The sequence below is a fragment of the Cibotium barometz genome, chromosome 41 (assembly GCF_041138505.1).
Source record: "Cibotium barometz isolate CiBa-2024 chromosome 41, ASM4113850v1, whole genome shotgun sequence".
Lineage (NCBI taxonomy): Eukaryota > Viridiplantae > Streptophyta > Polypodiopsida > Cyatheales > Cibotiaceae > Cibotium > Cibotium barometz.
This window is the reverse complement of record NC_141086.1, coordinates 6,554,897-6,570,075: the sequence shown is the minus strand read 5'-3', so window position 1 is coordinate 6,570,075 and position 15,179 is coordinate 6,554,897. Positions and strand designations below refer to the sequence as shown.

Here is a 15,179-nt window from a genome sequence, read left to right as displayed (position 1 = left end):
CATGTTCAGATAAAAGGCGGGTTAGGTTGGAGAGATAAGCTGTTGAAAGTAATGGAAGGGGGTTGATGGTGGCGAAACGATGGACTTATAAATTCACCCCCTCTCTGGCCTTCGAGGATATCAGCTTGGCTTTGATGCTCTTTGAAGGCCTAGGAACACACCACCAACGTTACTCCATTAATACATTAAAAATAATACATATATAATAGTAATACATTAATAATAATACGTATATAATAGTGGGCACTATCTAAACATAAATGAGCAAAGCCTTTGACAGAAAAGCCTTCTCTCTTTTTGTTTGTTTTTGGCTAGTGGCCGTTACTCAAGTCCGCGTGGCCGTCAGATCAATTAATCGACGGCTGACGTTCATCATCTCACAACGAGTGACGTCTTTTCTACGGCGTTCTGTACGTTTATCATGGGGGCATCCCAAGCTTGCCAAAAGGATGACCGATTCGACCGGTGACGGGCAAGAGCGAGGCTAAACGCTACCGGCTTTCCTCAGTCACCGTCCAGCGATATTAAGGCAAAAAAGACTGGCGTTTGCCGGTTGCAGTCCCCTCACAGTCAGAGAAACTGAAGCGAGGAAACAACGAGCAACACCGTCACTCTTTTTTCAAAGCTTTTGCTTCCGCCATAGCCAACTTCCACGGGTGTTTCGAAATTCTCATTTCAATTCTTCTCGTTTTCTGCAACACGCCTTCTTCCTTTCCCTTGTACAGCATTTTCCCCGACCTTGCCCCCCCCTCGCCTCTCGTTCTCCACGTGAACCACCTTCATTATCATCTTCTTGTTCTCCTGCTATTTTCTGTGAATCTACATTACCTGCACTGCTGAGCAGCTTCTGCAACACGCTTCTCTCCTCCATTTCTTCCCAGGTTGAGCAAGCAAGAAGGTCTCTTACCTGCGATTTCTGCCGATCGTGCATCATACATTGGCATTAAGGTTCAAGGTCTGGCCTGCTCTTCTTCTTCACTCAGGAGTTTTCACCACTGAACAGGTGACACCTTAGAAAAAATACAGGGCTTGTGAGCAGTTTGCAGCAAGGAGGCCTGCCTTTTCTTTTTGGCGAAGTGGAATGATCACAAGCGCTAGCTGAAGACATGTTTACGGACGGGCTCGACCCCTCTGCTCTACAGTGGGTGCGAGAGGTCGTTTTTTTTCCCTCCAAATAAAAAATCTACAAAATTTCTAAAATTGATTCCCTTTCCTCAGTTTTTTTCCTTTGATAAGTTTTATCCTTGTAAATCTATCCTATTTAAAAGAATTCTCCATCTCGCATGCTGCTTGAAGCTTGTTCTTGTGAACAGAAATTATGGAAATGTAGCATGTAGTCTCACTGTGGCCTTTAAAATGTAGGGTTTGGTGCAGAAGGATAGGGCAGTCCCGCCGGTTCTCATAGACACTCAGAGTGCAAGGCTTGTGAGGGAGAGTGTACAGGATGGCAGGAAAAAAGGCAAGAATGGCTGGGGGGGTCTCCCCCCTACACAGCTCCAAAATGCACATTTCCACTCAGGCCTGATTCGGCCATCACAGTTCTCTGCTGTCGCTGTATATGATTCCAACGAGAGTGTTGGCTCCGCTTCTGCTACAGAAAACCATGAATATGAGGATACCACAGACTCAGAAGACCATGAGTCTGGCCACTATTCTTTGGATTCATCCCCTCAAAACACCTCCGTTAGACAAGATCACGGCATTAGAATCAACAATAGTGCAACGGCAGCAGCAGGCTGCGGCACCGCTGATGACTACTACTACGAGTACGACAGGCGGCTTCTCAGTTCCAGGTCAAACTCCAAGTCTAACTCGAGATCCAACTCGAGGAGGGAGAGCTTTGGGCGATTGGAAGGCCGCCAGGCGCAGGCATGGCAGAAGGTGAAAGAATCTGCGGACTATCGATACGGCAGTAATCAGGACGATGAGGAAGGTGCAAGTGGTGAGCAGAAGTTCCCTTTGTATGATGGGGAACATTACTCAGACGGTGAAGAAGAGTCTTGGCGTAATATTCACAGATATGATGGAGATTCTGTCAAGATTGCCAGCAATGCCTTCTCCGCTGCACACAGTTTGGAGACTCATTCTCAGGATGTTGATCAGGTTTGCTATCATGACTTTTCCAGATTCTTAGAGTTTGTGCCTCTCTCCAATCTTATTGAAATTATTCTTTCATCCTGTGAGCACATCGCAGTGATTACAATTGAATGATCTCTGTATGAAATGAACCCAAAGTAGATCTCCCCAATGTTGCTGCTAGACATGTACTTTCAGCCCAACGATGACTGCAGATCGGTTTTCCAGCTTCTCCCAAACGCCTTTGCCTTGTGCTTCAGATTTTTAAGCTCTTGATAATATGAGATGAGGAATGAAGACTCCAAACGGTGCTTATCAGTCAGCTTCCGAAATTGTTTTGTTTGAGCATTCTGGGTCTCCTCTTGGACATGTTGCCCCAAATCGTGAACCACTTGATTGGCACATGGCTGCATTATAGTACCAAGAGGGTAGTTCGTAAGCCGCAACCCCAGCAACACCTGGGTTAAGCATATGGTTTCATAAAGTACATGGGCAAATACTTGTTTGCTGCCCTGCACTTGGGCTTCTTGTGAGGCAGCCCATGGGCCCATAAAGGCCTCAAAGTCTCAGTCGGCCAGCCCTTGTAGGCTTAGACGAAGGCGGCTAGGACTGGTCTCAGTCAGCCAGCCTTGGGAAGGTGTGCTCACACCTATGGAGGGCCGGGCAGGGGGGTGCATATACGGGCAGCCCATAGGCGCCCAAGAGTGCCAAAACTTACTCCAGATCAGAAAGTGCAAGCCAGCAAGTGTAACATGTAGCGGAGTTATGTGTAGATGAAGGATCTTATCACACAAAGTCTCACACCGCCTTCTTTATCCCGAGTTTCGTGAGTGTTTAGCAATGCACTTTATCACTTCACAGTTTAAGAGATGAGAGAGAGAGAGAGAGAGATCTGAACACCTTATTGGGTCCCAAATTACCCATTGAAGGGTCCCCTCCTAATGCTAGGAGTATTTGCTTTTATTACTTTGAAGAGAATGAATGTATGACTGACTTTGGACTGCAGATAAGCCAAACACAAGACCTTTGAAAGACCAAGAGTCAAGCTGAATTGTTCACGGCTGTAGAAGCACCAATGATGACTGATCTCAATGCCAATACACTCTTCCAAGAAGGGAATGTAGGAAGGCTGTAGACTGTGGTTGAGAGATAGGTTGCTTTGGGACTGTTCTAGGCTGTGAATATGCACTATGAAGGAATGAATATGCTGCGTTTACCTCACCTTGATAGTTGGAGCAAACGATGAGATAATCAAGTCATTAGCATAGATGATTACTAGCATAATGTCCCCATTAGTCTTTTTCACATAAAGTGAAAAGTTTGTTATAGATATCTAAAATATAATAGTGTGACAAGATACTTCTTATCGTATTTGACCATGCTCTAGGTGCTTATAGACCTCCTCCTGTAAATCACCATTATGTAAAAATTGCATTCTTTATATCCATTTGATGTAAAAACCATCTCTTAGCTATAGTTTTACAAATGACTACTCTCATGGTCCATCCTATAGTAAACCAAAATCCTCCTCTGTGATATGCAGCGGAAGTCTTTGTATTGGAAGATCCTGTCACACAAATGCTCACACCGTCTTCTGTATCCTGAGTTTCGTGAGTTTAGCAATCCACTTTAATACTTCAAACTTTAAAGAGATATGAGAACTGAACACCAGATTGGGTCCCAAATTACCCACTGAAGGGCCCTCTATCCTGATAACGAGATAGTATTTGCTTTATTACTTTAGAGAGAATGATTGTGGATTGTAGATAAGCCAAACGCAAGATCTCGGAGGATCTGAAGCTTGGCTGAACTGTACATGGCTGTAGAAACACCTCGATGAACTAATCTTGAGCCTATGCACTCTTCCCAAGAGCATGAGGAAGGGCTGCACACTTGAGGCTGAGAAAAGAAGGCGGTGGATTGTTCTAAGCTTTGTTAGAATGCTGAAATGCTTATGAATGCTTTGTTACCTTCACCAGAGGGCTCGTGTATGCCTGGATGATGCACTGAAGGCTGGTTACTGATGTAAATTGCTGTAGGACTGAAAACGCATGGAAGAACTTCGGGAAAACTGCAAACGCAAGGCTGTAGAGCTGTTTACCGGTGTAGGTATTGAGGCTGGACTGAAACGCAAGCTGCAGGGGCTGTTGTTGGTCAGAAATGCAGATTTGTAGGGGCTGAAGATCTGTAAATGCAGCCTGTAGGGGACTGAACTGCAGGTGGCTGGTTCACATGCAGAAAACGCAAGTGTATATGCTGATTTAGGGTTGTAGAGGTATTGTATGGCTGCGCTTATGGCTGTAGGGACTGCTGAACTGCATGCGTTGGAGAACCAAGGCTGGTTGAAGCAAACTCAAGCACTCCAAGGGCTGGATGAGACTAGTCTAGTGCTGAAGGCAATGGAACTCCTAGGGCTGAGGAGGAAAGCTCTTCGCACATTGAAGACTGAACGGGAAACTAAGCCCTATGCAAGCCTATTTATACTAACTAGAGGCTGGTCAAGTTGGTTGGTCATTTATTTAATAAAGTTTATATTTATAAATGACAATAAATGCTAAATAAATACCATGTAAAATATGGAAAAAATACCAGATAAATCCTAGTAAATTCCCTAAGGCTTCTGGGATTTTCTAAATGATGCACAGGCATATGAATGCATATTATGTAGGATGCAGAGTGCTTTCTGATGCAAACCCTAAGGCTTCTAGTGACTCTACATGCATGAATGATTCTCTCCAAGTTAGTTAAGGGACTTGACTGACTGACTGACAAGGCTGAGAAATGATCTACGTAGCTCGTGCGTGACTTATCCAGGACTGAGGATGTACAATGGGGTCACGGCGTTTGACAAATATCATCCTACTGGGGGGTAGTTGTAGGATTAGGGTGCCCAGTTTTGTCCACTCAGGCACCCTGTAAATAGTAAAAAAACAGGCATTTATTTACCTTTAGTGGCCAATCTCTCCTAGCTAACGAAGGAATTTTCTTTCAAGTTGTTTTGTTGGAACGTCACATGCAAAGTTGGGAATATAGTTGCATAATCTAATTAAGCATTAGATAGTTAAAAGTCCTCATTTCCTTAGGCACAAGCTCAATGTATACACCATGTCCCAAATTTTGGCTGGTTCCATAAAATGCTAATATCTTTCATATATAAACTCATATGAGATTTCCACTTTGCATCTTAGATCTTCACATAATATAGAGCTTAACTTGATTTTTTGAGAAATTTTTAAGCTATTTGTCTATTTTCTTTAATTATTTCAACGTCTTTGAAGTGCTATAATATATGCCACTTTTTGCACCCACAATAACTACCACTTAAAAATGCATAATCTTGTAGATCAAAAGAGTGGTAGATAGTGTAGAATGTGGTGGGTAGTCAAAATTGCAAATCCAATGGTTCGATTTTTAAAGATCTCTTTTCTAAAATTCCTCCAGGCTATCAAAAGGCTTGCAAATACTAATAATCTAATTAGTAAAATTACATTTTTAATGTAAATCATCTAAAATCTATAGGGACTAGTGTACTTGTATAAGTGCATCTATGGAAAAAAAATTAGATCACTCTAAGTATGGAAAGATCAAATTTTTAAATTGTTTTATCATATTTTTGGTTAATTTTGATAAATTGGACTAATTTATATTAATTTAAGTTATGTTGGGGGTAAATTTGAGTGTATATGTATTTTCTATTAGTTTCTTGATCTCGTTTGAAGTACCTTTTCCCCCCAAATTTGTTGTCCAAAAAATGTCTCAGTCCAGCATAAACTGGACAAAACTGGACACCCTGATCTTGCAACAACCCTGGGTTCCAATACTGTACAACTGTTGCACTGCTGATGATGAGCCATCTTGTCACCATGCACTGAGTGCAGAGTGCATGTGACATCCTCATAGTCATGCCAGAGGTCTGTGCATATCTCTTGGCCTTACTAATCTTGCCTTGTACCTGTTCTCAGACCCATCTGAATTCTGTGTATGTCTCCCACATGACCTAACCCTAATTCTCCCATTAACTGGTATCAGAGCCCTTAGTGATCCCTCCCTTCCTCTTCTCCTTGATGGTAGCAAGGAGTCAGGCGCAGCAAGGCAGCGCAACAGGCAGCAATCTACGTGTAGCATAAGCCACAATCTACGTGTAGCATAAGCCACAAGTCTGCAGTCGTGTCAGCGTTTCTGCAGTACAGGCATGCAGGCGAGTGTGGTAGCTCTACACGGTGAAGCAGCGCTGGCCCTTCAGCGTGAGCAGCGAGTGGATACACAGGCGACGTCAACAACTTGAGTCGGCTGGCCACCTAGGCGAGTGGCGAAGGAAGCAGCCGTAAGCGTGGAAGGTCGCAGGCTGGGCGTGAACGAAGGCAGCAAAGCGAGCGAAGATTCATAGCGTAAGGCAGCTGGCGAATACGTCAACAACTCGCAACTCGCGTTACTTGTACTTGTGCGAGCACGGGGAGGAGAGGTGCTTCCGCCTTGTCAACACCCACCGCGTGATCGTGAAGAAGCGGAGGCACTGATGTCCAGACTCCAGACTTGAGAGACAACTATGACATGGGGAGCTCAAAGCTTACGCGAGGCTTGATTCCTGCAGCGTCTCTCACACTGTTCATAGCTACAATTCTGTATCGACGTTACTGGAGGCTCGCGCATGGCCATGGACAACGCAGCAAAAGCAAATTAACAGTCGGAGAGGTGGAGTCTTAGAAGCCATAGGCAACACACCTCTCATCAGACTCAACAGCTTGTCTGAAGCCACGGGTTGCGAGCAGCAAACACATCAGCTTGATTGGAGCATCCATCAAATCTGCAGCAAGAATTGCCCCCCTCTCTTGCAACAGCCTCTGCTATCAAAATTCAGCCTGCAAATTGAAGAAAAATAAAAAATTACAAGGTATTTGCCTCGATTTTTTTTTGGGATTTGCAATTGAGCAAGTACAATCAACAATTGAGCAGGTACAGGTGCCCAATTGCTCAATTTTTGAGCAAAATTGGCAAAATTGGGTGACATTGGTCACAATCAGGATAAATTTGCAGAAAATTGGTCAAATCAGGATCAATTTGCAGGAAATTGGATGTCGAAATTTGGGGCTTTTGATGTAATTGTGCAATTAAGCACTCATACATGCTGTATGATGTGAGAAATCGCACATTTGGGCAAAATTGCAGCAAATTGCAGTGCAAATCAAGGGGCTTTTGTGCCGATTGAGTTGATTTGCATGCAGGCAATCGCATTTGATGCTGTGGATAATGTGTTGATGCGTTACAAGCACTCAATGTGCCTGTAAATCAAGGGGCTTTCATGTATTGGATGTATATGTGGCCAGGGGGAAGCATCGTGAACACTCTGGATGCCTTCATGTGCGTCAATGTACCATGTATGATCAGCAATTGATCTTAAATCAAGGGGCTTTTCAAGTTTGTATGCTTGTTGAGCTTGGCAAAGCAGCAGGCAAGACATTTATGCCTTGAATCCTCAAAAATCAGCTTGCAGTTAAGGGGCTTTTGCCCAATTTCTGTTCGGAACTGTTGTATGGAGTGTACAGGACTGTAAAAGTCTGATTTTCACTCATTTGGACAGCCAGGAGAGCATTTATTGCTATTGTACCTGTTGGTACAGATTTGGCACAGCTTTGTGCAAGTTTTGGCATGGCTGTACACTGTTTTGAGTGACCAAAAGGTTCAATTTCAGTTGCTGTACTTGCCGGTACAGGTTTGGTACATCATTGGTGAGCACTTGGTAGTGCTGTACAGTACTTTGGAAGGGCAATAGAGCACATTTAAGGTGCTGTCCAAAATCTGCAGCAACCAGATTTTGGTGTTTTCATCACATAAAGTGGGAGGAAAGTCGAATTCTTGCTTCCACAGTGGGAGATAAAGCTTGGGAGAAAAACTTTGAGCACTTTGTGTGCTTTTTGGTGCAGTGTTTGCACATTTTGCAGGGAGTCAGGCATTAAAGGTTGCATATTGCTATGGCAACCACAGGTGAGAGCTCTTCATTGCTTCACATCAAGAAGCTTGAAGGCTCGCATAATTATGATATTTGGCAAACCCAGTGCTACAATGTGTTGCTCCAGAAAAAGCAGCACAAGCCTATCAAAGAAAGGGGTGTGATGCCCGCTTCTCTTACAGCTGAAGAGTGGGAAGATATGGATGAGCTGGCAAGATCTACTATCATGTTGTCTGTGTCAGACTCATTACTTTTCAGCATTCGTGAAGAGAAGACAGCTTGGGGAATGTGGCAGAGATTGCAGGACTTGTATGCCCAACAAAGTGTCTCAAGCAAAGTGTATTGGTTGAAGAAACTCATAGGTCTTCAGATGAAGGAAGGGGCGTCTATGACAGCCCATCTAAATGAGTTTAATGGTATTGTCAGCCAGGTCATTAATCAAAAGTTGGCAATGGACGATGAGTTCAAAGCCACTTTTTTGTTATGCACTTTGCCAGAGAGTTGGGACACATTCAGGACAGCCACTAGCAATTCGAATGCTATGCTGTCATATGCAGATGTTGAGGGTGCTCTTCTTCAAGAAGAGATGAACAGGAAAAACAACTCTGTTGGAAAGTCCAATGCAATGAATGCACGTGGGAGATCCCAGCAAAGGGGGAAAAGCCAAGAAAGGGGAAGGAGCAAGTCTCGCTCCAAAAAGGATTTGGAATGCCATTATTGTGGCAAGAAGGGACACATTAAGAAGCAATGCTACAAATGGAAAAATGATCAAAAGGAAAAGGGAAAAGGCAAAGACAAAGAGAAAGATGAAGCCAAAGATGTAAAGCCAAAGGGCAAAAGTGGAGTCAAGATTGAAGAAATCAATGTGTCACATGCAGGTGGCAGTGAGGATGAGGTCCTCTTTACGTCTTCACTTGATGCCCATTCACTTCTTACAGGTGGTCATGGTATGCACTCATGGATCATTGATTCAGGTGCCTCCTTTCATGTCACAGGTTGCAGAGACTTGTTTGTCAGGTACGCTGCTGGCAATGAAGGAGTGGTTTATTTGGGTGATAACCATGCATGCAAGATACTTGGCAGAGGTGATGTGAGGCTTGTGTTTTCAGATGGCTCACAGCTTATGCTCCATGATGTCAGGCATGTGCCTGAGATCAAGAAGAATCTGCTTTCTACTGGACAGCTTGATGATGCTGATTATGTTACCACATTTGGTAGTGGAAAGTGGAAGATTAGTAAGGGCTCACTGGTTGTTGCCAGAGGCTCTAAGGTAAACACTCTTTATTTCATGCATGCAGGTGTTTGTCACCATGCTAATGTAAATGCAACCGAGCTGCCGGAAATTTCTATGTGGCATAGCCGGTTGGGACACATGAGTGTCAAGGGAATGGAGCAATTGTCTCGTTTGGGTTACTTGCCTTCTCTAAAGTTTTCAAGTTTTCAGTTTTGTGAGCATTGTATATATGGTAGGCAACTACAGTGCCCCCACAAGAAAGCTCTTGGACAGAAAGATGCTCAGTTAGAGCTTGTGCATACAGATGTATGTGAGATGCCTCAGCTTTCTTTGGGAGGGGCAAAATATTTTGTCTTTTATTGATGATGCCACACGCAAGGTGTGGGTTTATCCTCTTCGTTTGAAGAGTGATACATTCTCAGTGTTTCAGAAGTTTGTTGCTCATGTTGAGAATCAAACTGGCAAAACACTGAAGGCTTTGCGTTCCGACAATGGTGGAGAGTATATGTCCAAACAGTTTCAGGACTTTTGTGATGCTAAAGGCATCAAGAGGGAGCTCTCTACTCCTTATGATCCTCCACAAAACGGGACAGCAGAGAGGATGAACATGACCATTCAGGAGAAGGTCCGTTCTATGTTGTCACATGCTGCATTACCTCATGGTTTTTGGGCTGAAGCTGTTATGACAGCCGTTCACCTTATAAACAGGTCACCTAACACGAGGCTTGGTGGGAAAGTGCCAGAAGAAGTATGGACAGGGAAGCCTCCGTCATACAAGCACTTGAGAGTGTTTGGTTGCGTTGCGTACGTGCACATACGCAGGGAAATGCGCACCAAACTTGATCCTAAGTCTCACAAATGCATATTCCTAGGATATGGTGACAGAGGTGAAATGGGGTATAGACTTTGGGATCCCATGAATAGAAAGATCATACGCAGCAATGATGTCATTTTTGATGAAACATGCATGTATAAGGAGCCTGCAAGGCAACAGGAGCCTGGCAGAGTCATCTTTGATGATGATGGACATCATGGACAACAACAAAGGGCTGTAAATCAGCCATTACAGCAGGAAAACCAACCCTTAAATGGTGCTGAAAATGGTCCAAATGGACAGCCAGAGATGGCAGAAGATATCCCTATGGATATACCACAGTTAGCGGAGATACCGGGCATGATTTTTCAGCCTTATGGCATGGAACAGGAGCCACCAATGGGTGATATGCAGGCTGGACAGCAACCTGCAAATGATGGTCATTGGGTACGGAGGTCCACAAGACCCTCCAGAGCCCCTGACAGGTTTGTTCCAGGGGTTGACTATTTGATGCTTACTGACTGTGGGGAGCCCTCATGTTATAAGGAGGCTTTACAAAGGGCAGACAAGGCTCTATGGGAGCGTGCCATGAAGTCAGAGATGGATTCTGTGCATAAAAATGGAACTTGGAAGTTGGTGCATTTGCCTGCAGGCAAGAAGGTTTTGCCATGCAAGTGGGTTTACAGGCTCAAAGTTGTACCAGATGCAAAGCCAAGATACAAAGCCAGGTTAGTGGCTAAGGGCTTCAAGCAGGAATATGGTGTGGACTTTGATGAGATCTTCTCTCCAGTGGTCAAAATGACCACACTTAGAGCTGTGTTGGCTTTGGTTGCGCATGATGATCTGGACTTGATTCAGATGGATGTGAAGACTGCTTTTCTTCACGGTGATCTCCATGAGGAGATATATATGCAGCAGCCAGAGGGTTATGCAGTAAGTGGAAAGGAGAAGCTTGTATGCAAGCTGAAAAAGAGTCTTTATGGGCTCAAACAGGCACCAAGAGAATGGTATCATAAATTTGATACATTCATGAAATCTCAGAAATTCAGGAGAAGTGACATAGATCACTGCTTGTACACCAAGAAAGCTTTGGATGGCAGTCTCTTGATTCTCATTTTGTATGTTGATGATATGTTGATTGCCGGGAAATCTCGTAAAGAGATGGATGCCTTGAAGCAGAGGCTGCATCAAACCTTTGATATGAAGGATTTGGGTGATGCAAATCACATCTTGGGTATGCGGATACTTCGGGACAGAAATCAGCATGTGTTGTATTTGTCTCAGAAGGAATACATTGGCAAAGTCTTGCAGAGGTTCAATATGGACGGGGGGAAGAAGACTAGTACTCCTTTGCCTCCATATGTGAAACTCAGTGCTATGGACAGCCCACAATCGGATAGAGACAGGGCTGATATGGCCAAGATTCCGTATGCTTCAGCTTGTGGCAGTCTCATGTATGCCATGGTTGCTACTAGGCCGGACATTGCATTTGCAGTGGGAGTGGTTTCTAGATACATGGCCAACCCTGGCAAGAAGCATTGGGAAGCAGTGAAAGGTGTCATGAGATACCTGAAGGACACACAGGATTTGTGCATTTGCTTTGGCAAACAGGATGCATTAGTGCATGGTTATACGGATTCGGATTATGCCGGTCATCCAGATAACCGGAAGTCTACTACCGGTTATGTATTTACATTCACAGGAGGTGCTGTGTCGTGGATATCCAGGATGCAGAAGTGCACAGCCTTATCTACTACAGAGGCCGAGTATATTGCAGCCACAGAGGCTTGCAAGGAGGCATTATGGCTATCTCGGTTAGTGGTTGATTTGGGCTATACAGGGGATATTCCATTGTTGCATTGTGACAGTCAGAGTGCCATTCAGTTGGCAAAGAACCCTGTTTTTCATGCAAAGACGAAGCATGTGGATGTGAAGTATCACTTCATCAGAGAGGTGATAGAGAACAAGCAAATTCAGCTTGTTAAGATTCATACGGATGACAACCCGGCTGATCTGTTGACGAAGAGTTTGCCTCCGGAGCGGTTTGCTCATTGCAGACACTTGATGGGCATTGGATGAGGCCAGTTTCAGCCTTGATATGGCCTTGTATATTATCATGTACATGCTGATTTTTTTCTTTTCCTTTACTTAAGGGCACTTTGCCTTTAAGTGGGAGGTTGTTGGGGTAAAGGCGTTATGCCCACCCTTATAGTGTGTACAAGCCCATAAGTTATAGTACATAGTACACTTAGTACTTTTAATGTACTAAGTGCACTATGTGTACTAGTGCAATATACATGTGTGATAGGGGTGTGGCAGTCTCATGTATGCCATGGTTGCTACTAGGCCGGACATTGCATTTGCAGTGGGAGTGGTTTCTAGATACATGGCCAACCCTGGCAAGAAGCATTGGGAAGCAGTGAAAGGTGTCATGAGATACCTGAAGGGCACACAGGATTTGTGCATTTGCTTTGGCAAGCAGGATGCATTAGTGCATGGTTACACGGATTCGGATTATGCCGGTCATCCAGATAACCGGAAGTCTACTACCGGTTATGTATTTACATTCACAGGAGGTGCTGTGTCATGGATATCCAGGATGCAGAAGTGCACAGCCTTATCTACTACTACAGAGGCCGAGTATATTGCAGCCACAGAGGCTTGCAAGGAGGCATTATGGCTATCTCGGTTAGTGGTTGATTTGGGCTATACAGGGGATATTCCATTGTTGCATTGTGACAGTCAGAGTGCCATTCAGTTGGCAAAGGGCACTTTGCCTTTAAGTGGGAGGTTGTTGGGGTAAAGGCGTTATGCCCACCCTTATAGTGTGTACAAGCCCATAAGTTATAGTACATAGTACACTTAGTACTTTTAATGTACTAAGTGCACACTTAGTACTTTTAATGTACTAAGTGCACTATGTGTACTAGTGCAATATACATGTGTGATAGGGGAGTCACACACTCATGCTATTGATGAGTTGACTTATCCCCACAACTCTCTCTCTCTCTCTCCCCCTTGCTTCTCTGTGTATGTCTCCCACATGACCTAACCCTAATTCTCCCATTAGGATCCATGTTTGATGCGATCCTCTTTGGAAGTCCATTCAATTGAAACACCTCTCGGATGAAAAGTCTAGCCACCTCATGGCTTGTGTGGAATGAGGCATGCTTGCTCACTCAACACTCTAATCATTATGGAACCTCTCGCTCTTTGACAATCCAATCACCACAAAGTCCATAGAAATATCCTCCCATGGTAGCTCTAGAACTGGCGATGGATGAAGCTTGTTGACCGCTTTCTTGTTGTTTGGATTCGACTTCTCGTAGACCTGGTAGAAAAGCACATACTGACAATCCAATCACCACAAAGTCCATAGAAATATCCTCCCATGGTAGCTCTAGAACTGGCGATGGATGAAGCTTGTTGACCGCTTTCTTGGTGTTTGGATTCGACTTCTCGTAGACCTGGTAGAAAAGCACATACTGATGTCCATCTTGCTTTATGTGAGGCCAATAGAAGAGACGAGTCAACTTCTTCAGTCTTGGGTCCTCACTGCGATGTTGTGAGAGAACATTGTGGGCCTTGAAGAAGCATCCGACATAAATCACTACACTTGGCTACACATAGCAGATCCTTGTAGTACAATCAAATGGTGTACTCTAAAGCAATATCGTGCATGCACTTGCTCGAGTGGCCTTAAAATTATGGTCTCTAGTATACATGCTCTTCATACGAAAACCATTGCCCTTGGCTACACATGGCCAATCATTATAATATCACCATCAATCACAGATGGTGTATTGTGAAGAAATGCCTTGTATGCACTTACTCCAATTATCTTGAATATCTAGGCCTCGAGCATACATGCTCTTCATTTGCACAAATTACCCATTTCATCAACCTTTAATATCTACACTGGATTTGGCGTTTAGCTACCACATTCTCCTTTCTTGGAATATAGTCAATTTGAAAGGTAAATTGGGGCAAAAATGAGACTTGAAAAGCCGACATGGAGATAAATCTTGTGGAGCCTGTGTGAGTAAATGTTACATGCACTGATTGTGATAACGCACAACAAGGCCTTCTTTATACCTTTATGTGGTGAGAATCTTTAGCATCCAATTTAGAGAGTAGAGAGAGAAGAGAATGAGAATGTAGAAGACGACAGAGTATTGGGTTCCAAATACCCACTGAAGGGCCCCTCCCTGTAAGTAAGAGTATTTGCTTATATTATTCTTTGGAGAATGTTGGACAATGCTTGAGTGAACAAGCGATATGAATGCCCAATGCAAGGATGAGGAAGACCATACGTCAGCTGAGTATCCACCTAATCTGAGGCTTTGCTGAAGACTCTTCTAGCCATTGATGCAAGTCCAAATAGCTGGAGGACTACACATATGCTGGTTGAATGTGAAGAGGAGCTTCCTTGATGCCTGGAGAGTTTGGATGCTGAATTGGTTCTGCACTTTATGTTGAATACTTGAATGAATGAGGGAGAGGGATGCGCATGCTATTATTTATACCTTCAAAAGATGTAGTTGGTTGGTATCATGCTCAGTCAGTCAGTCCCATTTGGAGAAATATTATCAATTGACTGGATTTTTGCGTTGGTTGACCTAATCCTAATGAATTGCAATGACTGGATCCCCTCTTCTTACTCTGTTGGTCGACTGCTGCTCTAAAGCATTTATGTTGGCCGATAGCCCCTGGTCCGGCTGACAACTAGTGGGCTTGAGATAGGGCAACCAACTAGTTGCCCAAGCCCACCAATGGCTTGGATGAGGCCCCTTTGTGGGCTGGCCATGCCATGGCCTAGCCCAAGGCAAACTAAATGCTACTTAATGTAGACCTAATGCTAAGGTTGACACCACATGCACTTGTATGATGAATTCTCCAAGTGGGTTAAGAGGATTACACTTGAGCTCGTGCGTGACTGTCTCTAGACTGAGGGCTCACAAGGGGGTCATGGTGTATGACAAATATTCCTTATAAAAAGGTGTCACTTTTGTACAAATGTTGCACTGACTATCATGCTAGTGTGTCACTGTGTACCCCGGTGCAGGTTGCACGATGCACGTGACATTCCCTCTTGCTTAACTTGGCGG

The 15,179-nt window shown here is 44.1% G+C and overlaps 1 protein-coding gene across 2 annotated transcripts in view; it reads left to right on the top strand.

Moving 5' to 3' along the window:
• The first annotated feature begins 551 nt into the window (after window positions 1–551).
• LOC147614638 (uncharacterized) overlaps window positions 552–15,179 on the top strand; it is a 68,023-nt gene continuing 53,395 nt past the window's right edge. Inside the window, exons 1-2 of one of the 2 annotated variants that reach the window (XM_086779904.1) lie at window positions 552–1,154; window positions 1,363–2,103. In XM_086779904.1, the coding sequence (XP_086636030.1) occupies window positions 1,107–1,154; window positions 1,363–2,103 (789 nt within the window). In that variant the 5' untranslated portion in view covers window positions 552–1,106. The remainder of the gene's footprint in view (window positions 1,155–1,362; window positions 2,104–15,179) is intronic. The other variant, XM_086779905.1, reaches the window with a different exon arrangement.